The following is a 14,944-nucleotide window of genomic DNA, read 5'->3' as shown; positions in this document are numbered from 1 at the left end:
GGGTCAAAATAAGTCGAAAGTCAAAAATGATAAAATAGTGTTCGTGGTTTTGTTTTTTAGTTTAGTTATTAATATTAAAAGATTCGAGTGCAAAGCGCCTGCAACCGGCAACCTGCGCAGCATCGACGATTAAACGCAGTATCAGTAGGGGCACGTACAGTCAGTGCCAATAGTGTTGAATAGACTATTGTCTATGACTGTACACGCCCCTACTGATTCCGCGTTCAATCATCGGTGCTGTACAGGTTGCCGATTGTAGGCGTTTTTCACTCGAATTTTTTAACGTTAATAATTAAAAATCAAAACCGTGAACGCTACTTTATCATTCTTAATTATCATTTTATTTTGACTTCCAGAATGAACTCCCAAAATTTTTCCACTTGTTGTCGAACACTTGATATCGTCGAAAACTTTACCGACAGACCCTAGAAAAATCCCTAGAAACGAGTTGATGGATGTTAAACGTCATTTCCGTTTGGAAATGTTACTAGAGCAATGGATACATATGAATCGGTCTTATAGTGACATCCAGTGCAATCATTATAGCTGAGTCGATAATGTAAAATTGCAACTATAGATAAAAAAAAATTGGATAGAGCAATCATCTTATGTGAGTTCTTATCACATTATAAAAATAGTCGTTTTGAAAATCATTATTTCTCAGAAAGCGACATTATGCTGATTCCATATCCTGTAAATATCCTGTAAATTTAATACTTCCACTACTGATACTTATAATTCAAATGATTTTTACAGATAAGAAGAAAGAAACTCCGTAAGTACAGGCCCAGAAGAAGTGCACGATATTAAAAAACATACTGCCTACGCCATATGACGGTAAACTGCTGAACTATGATCAAAAGCTGTCGATATTTTACCACTGCAGCTTAAAGTGATGCTGTCGTTGAAAATTTTACCGACAATCTCTAGAAAAATCCCTCGACGAGAGTTCTCAAATTACGTCGTCATTTCTAAACAGAATGCAAAAAAATTTGAGGGACGTGTTCAGGAGGCTCTAAAGAATATTAGTCTGGCCCTTATATTATCCAAATCGTCAAAAACTTATAAAATATTGAAATTGCTGTCTGTCAACGGCCAAGAAAATAGCGGATCGGATTCACCTGCATTGATTTATTCGTAATATAAACATTTCTATGAATCGTGTGCTACGATAAGAATCAATCATAAAAGTTCATAAATTGTTCCTAGATAGGTCCATTTTTGCCGGTAATGTCACCTCGCTGCATTACCCGTGTCTACCCTCTTAATATTGTATAAAAATTAAAAACTGGATATCCGTGTATAAAAGTTATAAAAATAATAAATTTCAATAGATATAATAATAATTTAATTAACAAACAATTGTAAAATTATAAATGGTAATTAAACAAATTTGAATAGAATAATCAAACAAAATTTTGCAATATACCCACGCGAAAATTAAAGAAATAAACAATTTAAATAGATATAACAATAATTTGATTAATAAACAATTGTAAAATTAAAAATAATAATTAAATAATTTTTAATAGAATAATTAAACAAAATTTTGCAATATACCCACGCGGAAATGTAAAGAAATAAACAATTTAAATAGATTTAACAATAATTTGATTAATAAACAATTGTAAAATATAAAATAATTATTAAACAAATATTAACAAATATCAAATAGATATTCACCGGAACCGGTAAAGCGGAGCGTCATGCTTGATTGCGCGCGGCGCGCGCAGGTATGTACAAGCGCGACCTGAAGAGAGGTCAAATCTAGTCAGTCTTATCGCGACCGCCGAATGATACGGATCGAGCTGTCAAACATATACCGGTACGGGTTGACACCATGGATATTCGTGCATGAATTTATCAGTGTATTACCACAAGTGTTATTGTGTGTACCTATGGTGTTTCCTATAGTGTTTCCCATGTGTTTTGGAATATTTATACGGATATATTAGTGCGTTTTATGGTGTGGTCATCCATGTGTTCTGACATTTTTATACAAGTGCATTAGTGTGCCGTGTGGTGTGGTACCCTATGTACCTGCATGTGCTTTATTGTGTTTTATGGTGTGGTTCCCTATGTGCTTTGGCATATATTTACGGTTTTATTAGTGGGTTTTATGGAGTGGTACCCTACGTGTTTTGGCATATTTATACGGATTTATTAGTGGGTTTTATGGAGTAGTACCCTTTGTGTTTTGGCATATTTATACGGATTTATTAGTAGATTTTATGGAGTGGTACCCTATGTGTTTTACTACAATTTTGCAAATATTTTATGGTGTTCTATGGTTTTGATCTTCATGTGTTTTGGGATGTATTTATTTGCATGTGTTTTACCGTGTTTTATGGTGTAGTTATTCCCTTATAGTTTTGCATGCATATTTTTGAATTATCCTATGTATTAGCATATTAACTACAACAAATTGAGAGAAAACATATATCGTTCAAGAATCGTGATTTTTATGCTTTCAGATGAGTGCTTTGCCACTGGGGGTACCGTTTCTTTGACGAGCTATGGATCAATCATAGATCAATCTAAGATGCGTGGCGAGTGCAGTGGTGCAAGTCAACGATCGGTGAGTCGCATGCTTTAAAGTTCCTCCGGTTCCCATCATGTCGTAGGACGAATGGTCCGTAGCGACACGGGAATTGGTTGTAATTTTTATTTTTTGAGCGAGCATAGTGACCCACGAATATCACTGTATCATTTTATACAATGATAATCGTGCAAATTGTTTTTTTGTGTATTTTATGCCTTAGCTCAGGATAGGGTTTTCTTGTACATATTTACATATATAGATTTCGAGTTTAAAAACGTAGAGAAGTCGGATGACCCTCCGATTTCACAATACACTTTCTTTTTTATATGTACAAGAATTTATTTCGCGATGAGCAGATTTCAATATCAAAGTAATAAGCATGAATACTTTTAATTACTCCAACTACTTACTTTGATAAGGAAATCGCTCTTGAAATTGAAACGTTTTTCCGATTTTATTCGTGAAATTGGCATCAGGTTAATATATGGGCTGGCCCCCACAGGGGGGTGGGATTTTCAGATTTATTAGTGTTGCGAAAAATTTACAGCGCGGGGGTAACTATGACAATGCACTGACTAGTATTCGGTGGGAATCCTTTTGGTTTTTAAATTCAATCCAATGTATTATTTATTTAATGAAATTAGTTAGAAGGATTCCGCGGCATAAGACCGTGAAACACCATCTCATGGGAGATAAACCCATGCATTACTAGGCCTTTGTAGGCGCAGCTTTAGAATACGGAACATATGAAAATATGTTACCATATTGTAAACTGCAGCCTTTTGTCTATACTAGGGGCGTCCGTCAATCTGACACCGTTGGATGCAACGTGTTGGACGGGCGGGTAGCGCTCTTAGCGAAGGGGTGCATCCTGTCCTGGCGTTACGACGTCCAGGCGGGGTGGGTGGTATGTAGCGTCGAGCGCAAGTTCAGGGGGCCTAAGAACCTCCGTTGCCAGCTGATATTAGCAGTACACCATGTTTTACGTCATAGTTGCCCAATTTTGCTTTTTAGTATTTGCTCTTCAAGCATTGTATAAAGTTTCCCTTTCGAACTTGAAATTCATTCTGTTACGTTCACGGTTCTCGACCCTAAACACTTATCATTCGCACTTCAGCCTCACGAACTCTATCACATAATCATTTATCCACCCGCATACTCTTGTGTAGTGAAATATTACCTCCTTGGGATTTTCAAGTTTTAGTAGTGTTGCGAAAAATTTTCAGCGCGTGAGTAAATATTACCCCGTTAGAATTTTCAAGTTTAAGTAGTGTTGCGAAAAATTCTCAACGCGAGAGTAAATATTACCCCGTTAGGATTTTCAAGTTTAAGTCAATTTTGCTTTTCAATATTTGCTCTTCAAGCATAATTTAAAGCTCCCCTTTAGTCATGTTGTTAGATCAGGATTTTCTATTTTAATTAGTGTTGCGTAAAATAACGCGAGAGTAAATATGACGATGCACTTACTAGTATTCGGTGGGAATCCTTTTGCTTTTTAAACTCAATGTTTTATTTAATTAATCAAATTAGTTACAAGGATTCCGCGGCATAAGACCGTGAACACCATCTCATGGGAGATAAAACCATGCATTACTAGGCCTTTTCAGGCGCAGATTTAGAATGTGGCGGAGTACCAAATCTTCCATTTGATAAACTGCAGCCTTTTGTCTATACTATGGGCGTCCGTCAATCTGACACCGTTGGATGCAACGTGTTGGACGGGCGGGTAGCGCTCTTAGCGAAGGGGTGCACCCTGTTCTAGGCGGGGTGGGTGGTATGTAGCGTCGAGCGCAAGTTCAGGGGGCCTAAGAACCTCCGTTGCCAGCTGATATTAGAAGTGCACCGTTTTTGCGTCATAGTTGCTCTATTTTGCTTTTCAGTATTTGCTCTTCAAGCATTGTAGAAAGCTCTTCGTTCGTACATCAAATTCATTCTGTCACGTTCACGATTCTCGACCCTAAACACTCATCATTCACACTTCAGCCTCACGAACTCTATCACATAATCATTTATCCACCCGCATACCCCAGTATAGTGTAATATTAGCCCGTTAGATTTTCTATTTTAATTAGTGTTGCGAAAAATTTCCAACGCGAGAGTAAATATGACAATGCACTGACTAGTATTCGGTGGGAATCCTTTTGGTTTTTATTTAATGAAATTAGTTACAAGGATTCCGCGGCATAAGACCGTGAAACACCATCTCATGGGAGACAAACCCATGCATTACTAGGCCTTTGCAGGCGCAGCTTTAGAATACGGAACATATGCAAATATGTTACCATATTCTAAACTGTAGTCCTTTTGTCTATACTATGGGCGTCCGTCAATCTGACACCGTTGGATGCAACGTGTTGGACGGGCGGGTAGCGTTCGTAGCGAAGGGGTGCATCCTGTCCTGGCGTTACGACGTCCAGGCGGGGTGGGTGGTATGTAGCGTCGAGCGCAAGTTCAGGGGGCCTAAGAACCTCCGTTGCCAGCTGATATTAGCAGTGCACCATGTTAGTGTCATAGTTGCTCAAGTTTGCTTTTCAGTATTTGCTCTTCAAGCATTGTATAAAGTTCCCTTTTCGAACTTGAAATTCATTCTGTCACGTTCACGGTTCTCGACCTCACGAACTCTGTCTCATAACCATTTATCCACCTGCATACCTTTGTGTAGTGAAATATTACCCCGTTAGATATTAATGTACCAGACATGTTTCTAGATTAGGATTTTCTATTTTAATTAGTGTTGCGAAAAATTTCCAACGCGAAAGTAAATATGACTATACACTGACTAGTATTCGGTGGGAATCCTTTTGGTTTTTATGTGATAAAATTAGTTACAAGGATTCCGCGGCATAAGACCGTGAACACCACCTCATGGGAGATAAAACCATGCATTACTAGGCCTTTGCAGGCACAGCCATAGAGTACGGGACATTTAAGTATGTCGCACTCCATACGCTAAGCTGTCTTAAAGTCCTTTTGCCTATACTATTAGCGTCCACCACTCGGACACGTTGGATGCAACGTGTTCGATGGGTGGGTAGCGCTATTAGCGAAGGGGTGCATCCTGCCTTAATGGCCAGGTGCCATTGCGGCCAGGTGCCTTAAACAGGCGGGATGGGTGGTATGTAGCGTCTGGCGTATGAACTAGGGGGCCTAAGAACCTTCGTTGCCAGCTGATATTAGCAGTGGACGCATGTGGAGTCATATTTGCTTAATTTTGCTTTTTAATATTTGCTCTTCAAGCATAATTTAAAGCTCCCCTTTAGTCATGTTGCTAGATCAGTATTTTCTATTTTAATTAGTGTTGCGAAAAATAACGCGAGAGTAAATATGACGATGCACTTACGAGTATAGGGTGGGAATCCTTTTGGTTTTTGAACTCAATGTTTTATTTAGTTAATCAAATTAGTTACAAGGATTCCGCGGCATAAGACCGTGAAACCATCTCATGGGAGATAAAACCATGCATTACTAGGCCTTTGCAGGCGCAGCTTTAGAATGTGGCGCACGACCATATGTTACATATTGTAAACTGCAGCCTTTTGTCTATACTATGGGCGTCCGTCAATCTGACACGTTGGATGCAACGTGTTGGACGGGCGGGTAGCGCTCTTAGCGAAGGGGTGCATCCTATCCTAGGCGGGGTGGGTGGTGGTAGCGTCGAACACAAGTTCAGGGGGCCTAAGAACCTCCCTTGCCAGCTCTATATTAGAAGTGCACCATGTTATCGTCATACTTGCTCTATTTTGCTTTTCAGTATTTGCTCTTCAAGCATTGTAGAAAGCTCTTCGTTCATACTTCAACTTCATTCTGTCACGTTCACGATTCTCGACTCTAAACATTCATCATTCACACTTCAGCCTCACGAACTCTATCACATAATCATTTATCCACCCGCATACCCCAGTATAGTGAAATATTAGCCCGTTCGATGTTTATGTACTAGTTATGTTTTTAGATCAGGATTTTCTATTTTAATTAGTGTTGCGAAAAAGTTCCAACGCGTGAGTAAATATGGCAATGCACTGACTAGTATTCGGTGGGAATCCTTTTGGTTTTTAAACTCAATCCAATATTTTATTTATTTAATCAAATTAGTTACAAGGATTCCGCGGCATAAGACCGTGAAACACCATCTCATGGGAGACAAACCCATGCATTACTAGGCCTTTGCAGGCGCAGATTTAGAATACGGAACATATGAAAATATGTTACCATATTCTAAACTGTAGTCCTTTTGTCTATACTAGGGGTGTCCGTCAATCTGACACCGTTGGATGCAACGTGTTGGACGGGCGGGTAGCGCTCTTAGCGAAGGGGTGCATCCTGTCCTGGCGTTACGACGTCCAGGCGGGGTGGGTGGTATGTAGCGTCGAGCGCAAGTTCAGGGGGCCTAAGAACCTCCGTTGCCAGCTGATATTAGCAGTGCACCATGTTTTATGTCATAGTTGCTCAATTTTGCTTTTATGTATTTGCTCTTCAAGCTTTATATTTGCAAAGTCGAGTCACTTTTATTAAAATAGTCTGGTAGGAACGTTTATTTCATCGCTATCTTCTCCATTCGCTCTCGTCTTCGACTGACCTCACACCGCGTTACGCATATCCTTTTACCCCCAATGACTCTGTCTTTCTTTCGCGGTCATTCTCCAAGCTATCCGACTATATACTCCACCCCCCTGGGGGGGCCAGCCCATATACTAAATCAGAGCCGTGAAATCTCGCCGATATTCTTACTTTTAATAAAGTGAGAATATCATCTTTAGTTTTTGCTAATCATACGTTTTAGCTTAGGCATTTCAGCACACATGAAGAAAACTGGTAGGTGAAAATACCTTTGGCCTTGTTCATTTTTATGCCCAAAGCTCATTCGGGTACTTAGATGTACTCGCGTGGGTGGAGGGCGGTGGACAAGGTTTAGTTTTAAGTGTAATATATTTTGGCGACTGACAAAAGTAGTGAATCAATAGTGAACCACGATACAAGTTCCACATGTGTGTGTGTGGTTAGGATGTGGGATTTGTATCGTTTATTAACAATCTTAACTTACTATAACATTACAAAATACTTATCAAGAATACATTGAAAAATTTTTACATTAGAAAATTCAATAGAATACGAAAATGAAATGTATTACTTTAGCATAATGTTCACTATTATTTGTCAGTCGATTTCAGCAAAAAGGTATGAAATTATTAGAGTGTGAATGTTGAATTGAACTCGGGTGTCGGAGGCGTCCCGGGACGTTCTCCCTAGGTGTAGGCATTTTTGCACCCGGGTGGTTGTATGAGAACCGTGGAGTGAATTTTTGTGAGAATGATTTTTGCCCTTTTTTTAAATATAGCGATAGGCAGGCAGGTAGTTTACTTCTGGTGTGATTGAGTTTAGTTTATAAGTAGGCAGGGCCAGAGCAAGCTTTCATGTTTCTCTTCGTATTCTCCTCTAATACGTGAGAAGCTTGTATCTGGGGTTGGAAATTAAAAAATCAAGAGGAAAAATGAAAATGCAAATTAATTAGTTGATTAATTAATTAATTTAGCATTCTCTCTTGATTTTTTCAAGGCCAAGCCTTATTAGTTTGTAAGTCGTAGTCGTGGTACTAGACCCGATTACAAAAATGAAGTATTAAAGTGAAAGTGCAGTGAAGTGAAGTGAAGTGAAATTAAAAGGTGTTTTGTGCTTGGACATTTGCAAAAATTTTGCAGGTATGCGAGTAGCGATTCAAGGGATCGTTGCTCGTTTACGTGTTACGTTTTTACAAATGTCTGAGCAAACGTAAAATTTTCGCGAGTGATTTTTGTGAGGCTATTGCCGAAGAAAGAAGAAGCTATATGCTGAAGAGCCCCGGCAAAATTTGCCCAGAAGAGGGGAACTACTAATGGCTCTCCATCTTCGGATGGACAGTCATTCTGTCACTATGCTCGCTAATTTGTTTTTTCATTTTTTGTGTTTTTTCTTGAACGGTATGAATAATACCGTCCAGGACGTATTGAACTCGACATTTTACGAGTTCAATACCCAGCTCGTTGAATGGTCAACTCGCGATTTTATTTCCTCTATTTCTTTTTCGTTTATTGCTTTATTGAAATAAATTATTCTTTTCTGATTGATTTGCACATCAATTATATTTCATGTTCTTATTTTAATTATGTTCTATTTATTTAAAACATACTCTGAGATTGTAATGGTAATTATATTTTCTGTTGTCGGCATTTTTCATTTCAATTCTAATCGAAATTATGATGTTAATTATATTTTCTATTTCAGCATTTTATTGTTGAATTGTTATTTTGTTAATTGTTACAGAAATTATGATGTTAATTATATTTTCTATTTCAGCATTTTATTTCAGCATTTTATTTCAGCATTTTATTTCAGCATTTTATTTCAGCATTTTATTGAATTGTTATTTTCTCAATTGTTTCTGATATTAGGATGTTAATTCTATTTTCTATTTCAACATTTTATTGTTAAATTGTTATTTTGTTAATTGTTACAGAAATTATGATGTTAATTATATTTTCTATTTCAGCATTTTATTTCAGCATTTTATTTCAGCATTTTATTTCAGCATTTTATTGAATTGTTATTTTGTCAATTGTTTCTGATATTAGGATGTTAATTCTATTTTCTATTTCAAGATTTTATTGTTTAAATTTTTATTTTATGTTGTATGTTTTGAATGGTTTCACGTTCTTATGATTTTAGGGTGGGTCACTAACGTAGCCACCTCCATGTGGTGTGACCTGGTAATTGATATCGTTTTCTAAAGATAACTTTTAGAAAGCGATATCAAGCTAAGAGCTACGATAAAAAGATTTATATATTTTTTAATTGGGAAACAATAGTTTAAATTCAGAAAAGTATTTTCGGGATTGCAATATTACCATATAGAAAGTACAATAACTACAAATATCTGTAGTCATTGATACCGACATGTTAAATCGGAGAAGCCGCGCCACCATGCGTAACATGAATGAACACTTATCTTCCGATAAATACAATCTCTCCGGGAAATGTATTGCTGATTGTAAACACTGAAAATAATATTTAAAAATTATGATTTATTATCTGATGTTTCAGATGCTTGAAAGCAATTTCTAATTGAATTCATTTTAAATGGTATGATCATCATTTTGTTGAAAATATGCCAACAGTTTAGAAATGTATTTATATTTGGTTTTGATATCCTTTAGGGTTATATTAAGAATATAAATTGTTTCAGTTATTATCAACTATTAATACGAATTGTAACAACTGAAAACATTATTTCGACACAATGACATCAATTATAAAGCTTCATGCTGTTTCGGGGGCTATGGATGAATCCCCTCCTTGTTACATCCTACAGGTTGACGAATTAAGAATACTATTAGATTGTGGATGGGATGAAAACTTTGACCAAGAATTTATAAAAGAATTAAAACGGTATATATACTTTATTATTTCACATAATTCATGATTATGAAATCTTCTAACAGTAATACAATCGTGTAATATCTGTATATAACTTTTCAGACACGTCCATCAAATAGATGCAGTACTATTATCATATCCAGATCCACTGCATCTAGGTGCCTTACCCTATTTAGTTGGAAAATGTGGTTTGAATTGTCCTATATATGCAACTATTCCTGTATATAAAATGGGACAAATGTTTATGTACGATATGTATCAGGTATATTAATAAAACAAATTTCACTAACATAAAATTTAACAACATCACAACTAATAATTTTATTTTCTATTATAGTCTCGCCATAATATGGAAGATTTTGATCTTTTCACCCTTGATGATGTCGACGCAGCATTCGATAAAATTGTCCAATTAAAATATAATCAAAGCATATCAATGAAAGGAAAAGGGTATGGAGTTACTCTAACACCTTTACCAGCTGGTCACATGATAGGTGGTACTATTTGGAAGATTGTAAAAGTTGGAGAGGAAGACATAATATATGCTGTTGACTTTAATCATAAAAAGGAACGGCATTTGAATGGTTGCGAATTAGAGCGACTACAAAGACCATCTTTGTTGATAACAGATGCTTTTAATGCCACGTATCAACAAGCTCGACGTAGAACTAGAGACGAAAAATTAATGAGTATGTAAATTAAACATCAAATTCATTTATTGATTTTATCAATAATACTTAATAATATTTTGCAGCCAATATCTTACAAACACTCCGCGGTGGAGGCAATGTTTTGGTCAGTGTAGACACCGCCGGTCGCGTATTAGAATTGGCACATATGTTGGACCAACTTTGGCGGAATAAAGAATCTGGCTTACTTGCGTACTCATTAGCTCTTTTAAATAACGTCAGTTACAATGTTGTAGAGTTTGCTAAATCACAGATAGAATGGATGAGTGATAAATTAATGAGGAGTTTTGAGGGAGCTAGAAACAATCCATTTCAATTCAAACATCTACAATTATGTCACAGTATGGCAGAACTAAACCAAGTTCCTAGCCCAAAGGTAAAAATTATGAGCTTCTTAATATTAGAATTCAAAATAATTTTATATATGTGATTTTTGAAAGGTTGTACTTGCAAGTACTCCAGACATGGAATGTGGTTTTTCAAGAGAATTATTTTTGCAATGGTGTGGCAATTCTCAGAACAGTATTATAATAACTAGTAGAACTTCACCAGGTACACTCGCCAGAGATTTAGTCGAAAAAGGAGGCAACAGAAATATTACATTGGAAGTAAGAAGGAGAATTAAATTAGAAGGACTTGAGTTAGAAGAATATCAGAGGAAAGAAAAATTAAAACAAGAGCAGTTAAAACAAGAACAAATGTATTTTCATTACACAATAATTCGTTATTAAAATTAATTAATACATGAAATAACATTGACATTAACATTTTTAGGGAAACTGCTGACGTGAGTTCAGAATCTGAGGATGAAATAGAAGTTGGCGGAGGAAGAGGAAAACACGATTTACTTGTTAAACAAGAAAGCAAACCAGGTTTCTTTAAACAAAGTAAAAAACAACATCCAATGTTTCCATTTGTAGAAGAAAAAATAAAAATAGACGAATATGGAGAAATTATAAGGTATTATTTTTATGACATCAATATTACTAGTATATTCTATCTCCTTTTATTTATTGCAGACCAGAAGATTATAAAATAGCCGAGACTATGCCAGAAGTAGATGATAACAAAGAAAATTTGGAAACAAAACCAGAGGATGCTGCTCATCATCCAGAAGTACCTAATGACATTCCAACTAAATGCATTCAGGTTACACGTACAATGACAGTCAATGCATCTGTAACATACATAGATTTTGAGGGCAGATCTGATGGAGAATCATTACAAAAAATTCTAGCACAATTACGACCTCGAAGAGTTGTATTAGTTAGGGGATCTCAAAAAGATACAGAAGTCTTAGCTCAACAAGCACAAAGTGCAGGTGCACGTGTATTTATTCCGGGTAGAGGAGAGACATTAGATGCTACTACAGAAACGCACATATACCAGGTAATACAGAGTAATTTTCTCTCTACGAAAAGCAAAGACTGTGCCGCCAAGTACTGTAGGTCCGTTTTCTTTTCACAAATATACATTCATTCTTAGGTGCGTTTGACCGACGCTCTTGTTAGTGGTTTGAACTTTTCAAAAGGAAAAGGTGATTCTGAAGTAGCATGGATTGATGCAATGATTACAGCCCGTGATCAAGTGTGCCGAGATGCTGTTGCTGGTACTGAGCCAGATAATGTGATAGATCAAAGCGACAAGATACTTACTTTAGAACCATTACCCTTGAATGAGGTATTTTACAAAATGAAAATACTATTATCAAGGACATAAATGCATATAATATTATATTTCGTAGGTTCCTGGGCACCAAACAACGTTTATAAATGAATTAAAATTATCTGATTTTAAGCAGATATTGAATAAAAGTAATATCCCTTCCGAATTCAGTGGAGGAGTTCTGTGGTGTTGCAATAATACTATTGCGGTTAGGAGGGTTTGTATTGTTATATAAACATTGAGTTATTCCTATTTAACATAGTAAAAGTATATCAATATAGTTTTCTATAATTCCTTTTTTAGCATGAGGCTGGGAAAGTAATATTAGAAGGTTGCATTTCTGAAGATTATTATAAAGTGCGGGAATTATTGTATGAACAATATGCAATTGTGTAAAATATTATGTATCTTTATTCTATAAATTTAATATAAAAACTCCTATTAATTATATTCCATAATATACTATCTTAAAATTGTGTAAAATTAAAGGCCTAAAATGATTATAGTACACACTTAAGTATTTAATAAATAAAACTAAAAGATGTTCAATAAATGTATTATAATCGATAGTTTAAAAAACTGGCGGGAAAAGGTGTTAACCTAACTTTTTTTTTTAAATAGTTGCCAAACACGGCAGCTTATTCTTAATAAACATTCATATTATTAAAGTAATAATTATTAAAATAATGTTTTCAATATCAACACAACATATGAAATAAAACTACGGTAAATTTATATAACCAATGATTTATTACCAAAAATTATATACATGATATTGTGAGGTAATAACAATAAACGACATATTTCATTCAAAGAATCTCATTAAATATCAATATCTTTTACGAGTATATAACTAAGTTAATATTAAAACTTGTTTAATTTTTTAAATATTTTTATTTCAGAGTTGTATTTACATTACAAGCCAGAACCAGTGATAAATTATTTAAATAATGAGAAAATACTATCAAGCTGCACTTGCAATAACTGCTATAGTGAGTCTAGTGTCATTATTATTTTACAGACATGAATATAATAAGCTAAGATACGTTTTGGAAGTTTTTAACTATTTTGGTAAACCAAACCAAAAAGGTATTGAAATAAATTGTACAAACAATGTACCAATATTTACAAAATCTAACATGAAGTTTGAAGAACCACTTTCTTCTTGGCAAAGATTAGATGATGATTTATATGTTTATTCTGCATACAATGTTCACAAAAATGAAGTTCAAGTAATAGGTTTTGGTTCATCAAATAGCATTAAAGACATGCAATGTGTTATATTCTTTGAAGATGAAATTGAGCCAATTTTAGGAAGCTTTACACACCTTCCAATTAATAATAATTTACGTACAATAAATACTGATATAAATGGATATCATTTCTATTGTGCATACACTCAGAATAAAATACCAGTAGGAATAACATTTCTTACTAAATCAAATACAGATCTTAATAACACACCTATATTGCCAGTTAAAAGTGAATCACACAATTCAAACTATACTAACATTGGAATGTGTGTATCACCACCATTAGTAAAACCAATGCAGCTATCAGAAATGATTAGTTTCATAAATTTTCATGATATAATTGGAGCAGACAATTTCATAGTATATGATTTTGGTATTCCAAATCAGTTTAACAGCAACCTAAAAGAATTATCTCAATCTCAAAATCCATACTGGAGGTTTACATACACAGTAGTGCCATGGAATTTTCCTTTTCCTGGAACTGATCCTATTGTAATAAAAGATCTTATACAAGCAGACTGTCTATATCGTACATATAATAAAGTTATGTATGTTATTACATTGTCTTGGGAGGAATACATAGTTTTAAGATATCATCATTCCCTTGTAGATTTAATGGTAGATTATAAAAAATCTAGATTGAAAGCTGATCGTTACAAATTAAAAACTTTAATTTTCTGCACACAACAACCAGATAGTGCAAATTTAAAAAATTCAACGTTTTTGATATTTAACAAGATGTATTTTGATCCAAGTATCCCAGACAATCAATCAGTATACATATACAATGCACATGAAACGTTTAAACAGCGTAATATTTATACCCGGGAAATTGGAAAAGACTTAGTTACATTAAATCGTTATACACATTGTTTTGGAAGATTAAATTCAGATACAAACAAAAAAGACACTTCAATTTTAAAATTTACAGAAGACATGTTTAAGAAATTTATGATAGTAAGCAATCTTTTACAAAGCAATAAAAAATGATTATCTTTGTTTAAACATAAGATTGGTATGTATAGGTTCAAGTTAATTGTAAGATAATTCAAAAGTCTGATCCATTTACATGTATTATGAGACTTCGGTATAAGAATGTAATTGTACAATGTAATATGTATAAAAATTTGTTATGATTAAATACTTACCATTTTGATATTTATGAATTTATGACTTATGTATAAATACAAGTATTTCTTATTTTCTAATATTATCTTTCAGATTACATATTTTCTTGTGATTAATGTCGTTTTATATTTCAAACATTTTATTCTTAAAAAAAGGATGCAAAACATAATCGTGATTTGTTCGGCACAATTGTTAAACAAAATTTTATATTAAACTTTAATGCGAATATTAATTGCATGTACATAGAAACTGCATTCAGT

The 14,944-nt window shown here is 34.7% G+C and overlaps 2 protein-coding genes across 3 annotated transcripts; both read left to right on the top strand.

Moving 5' to 3' along the window:
* Positions 1-9,519: 9,519 nt before the first annotated feature.
* On the top strand, positions 9,520-12,800 carry LOC114878471 (probable cleavage and polyadenylation specificity factor subunit 2). Its single transcript, XM_029192321.2, has 11 exons — positions 9,520-9,655; positions 9,759-9,961; positions 10,052-10,211; positions 10,287-10,638; positions 10,704-11,014; positions 11,079-11,338; positions 11,413-11,598; positions 11,658-12,027; positions 12,124-12,318; positions 12,383-12,520; positions 12,607-12,800. The coding sequence occupies exons 2-11, from the start codon at positions 9,813-9,815 to the stop codon at positions 12,697-12,699; spliced, it is 2,214 nt and encodes a 737-aa protein (XP_029048154.1). The 5' UTR covers positions 9,520-9,655; positions 9,759-9,812; the 3' UTR covers positions 12,700-12,800.
* A 101-nt stretch (positions 12,801-12,901) lies between these two features.
* Positions 12,902-14,722, top strand: LOC114878473. Of its 2 annotated transcripts, none has more exons than XM_029192324.2 (2): positions 12,902-13,029; positions 13,206-14,722. In XM_029192324.2, exon 2 carries the CDS (start codon positions 13,254-13,256, stop codon positions 14,544-14,546), a length of 1,293 nt encoding a protein of 430 aa, XP_029048157.2. In that variant the 5' UTR covers positions 12,902-13,029; positions 13,206-13,253; the 3' UTR covers positions 14,547-14,722. The 2 variants fall into 2 exon arrangements, with proteins under 2 accessions (XP_029048157.2, XP_029048156.2); XM_029192323.2 differs by having other exon boundaries at positions 12,902-13,085.
* Positions 14,723-14,944: the final 222 nt, after the last annotated feature.

This window comes from Osmia bicornis, chromosome 15, assembly GCF_907164935.1.
Source record: "Osmia bicornis bicornis chromosome 15, iOsmBic2.1, whole genome shotgun sequence".
In the NCBI taxonomy this organism is placed as follows: domain Eukaryota; kingdom Metazoa; phylum Arthropoda; class Insecta; order Hymenoptera; family Megachilidae; genus Osmia; species Osmia bicornis.
Note: the sequence above shows the minus strand (reverse complement) of the source record. Positions and strands in the feature narration are given on the sequence as shown.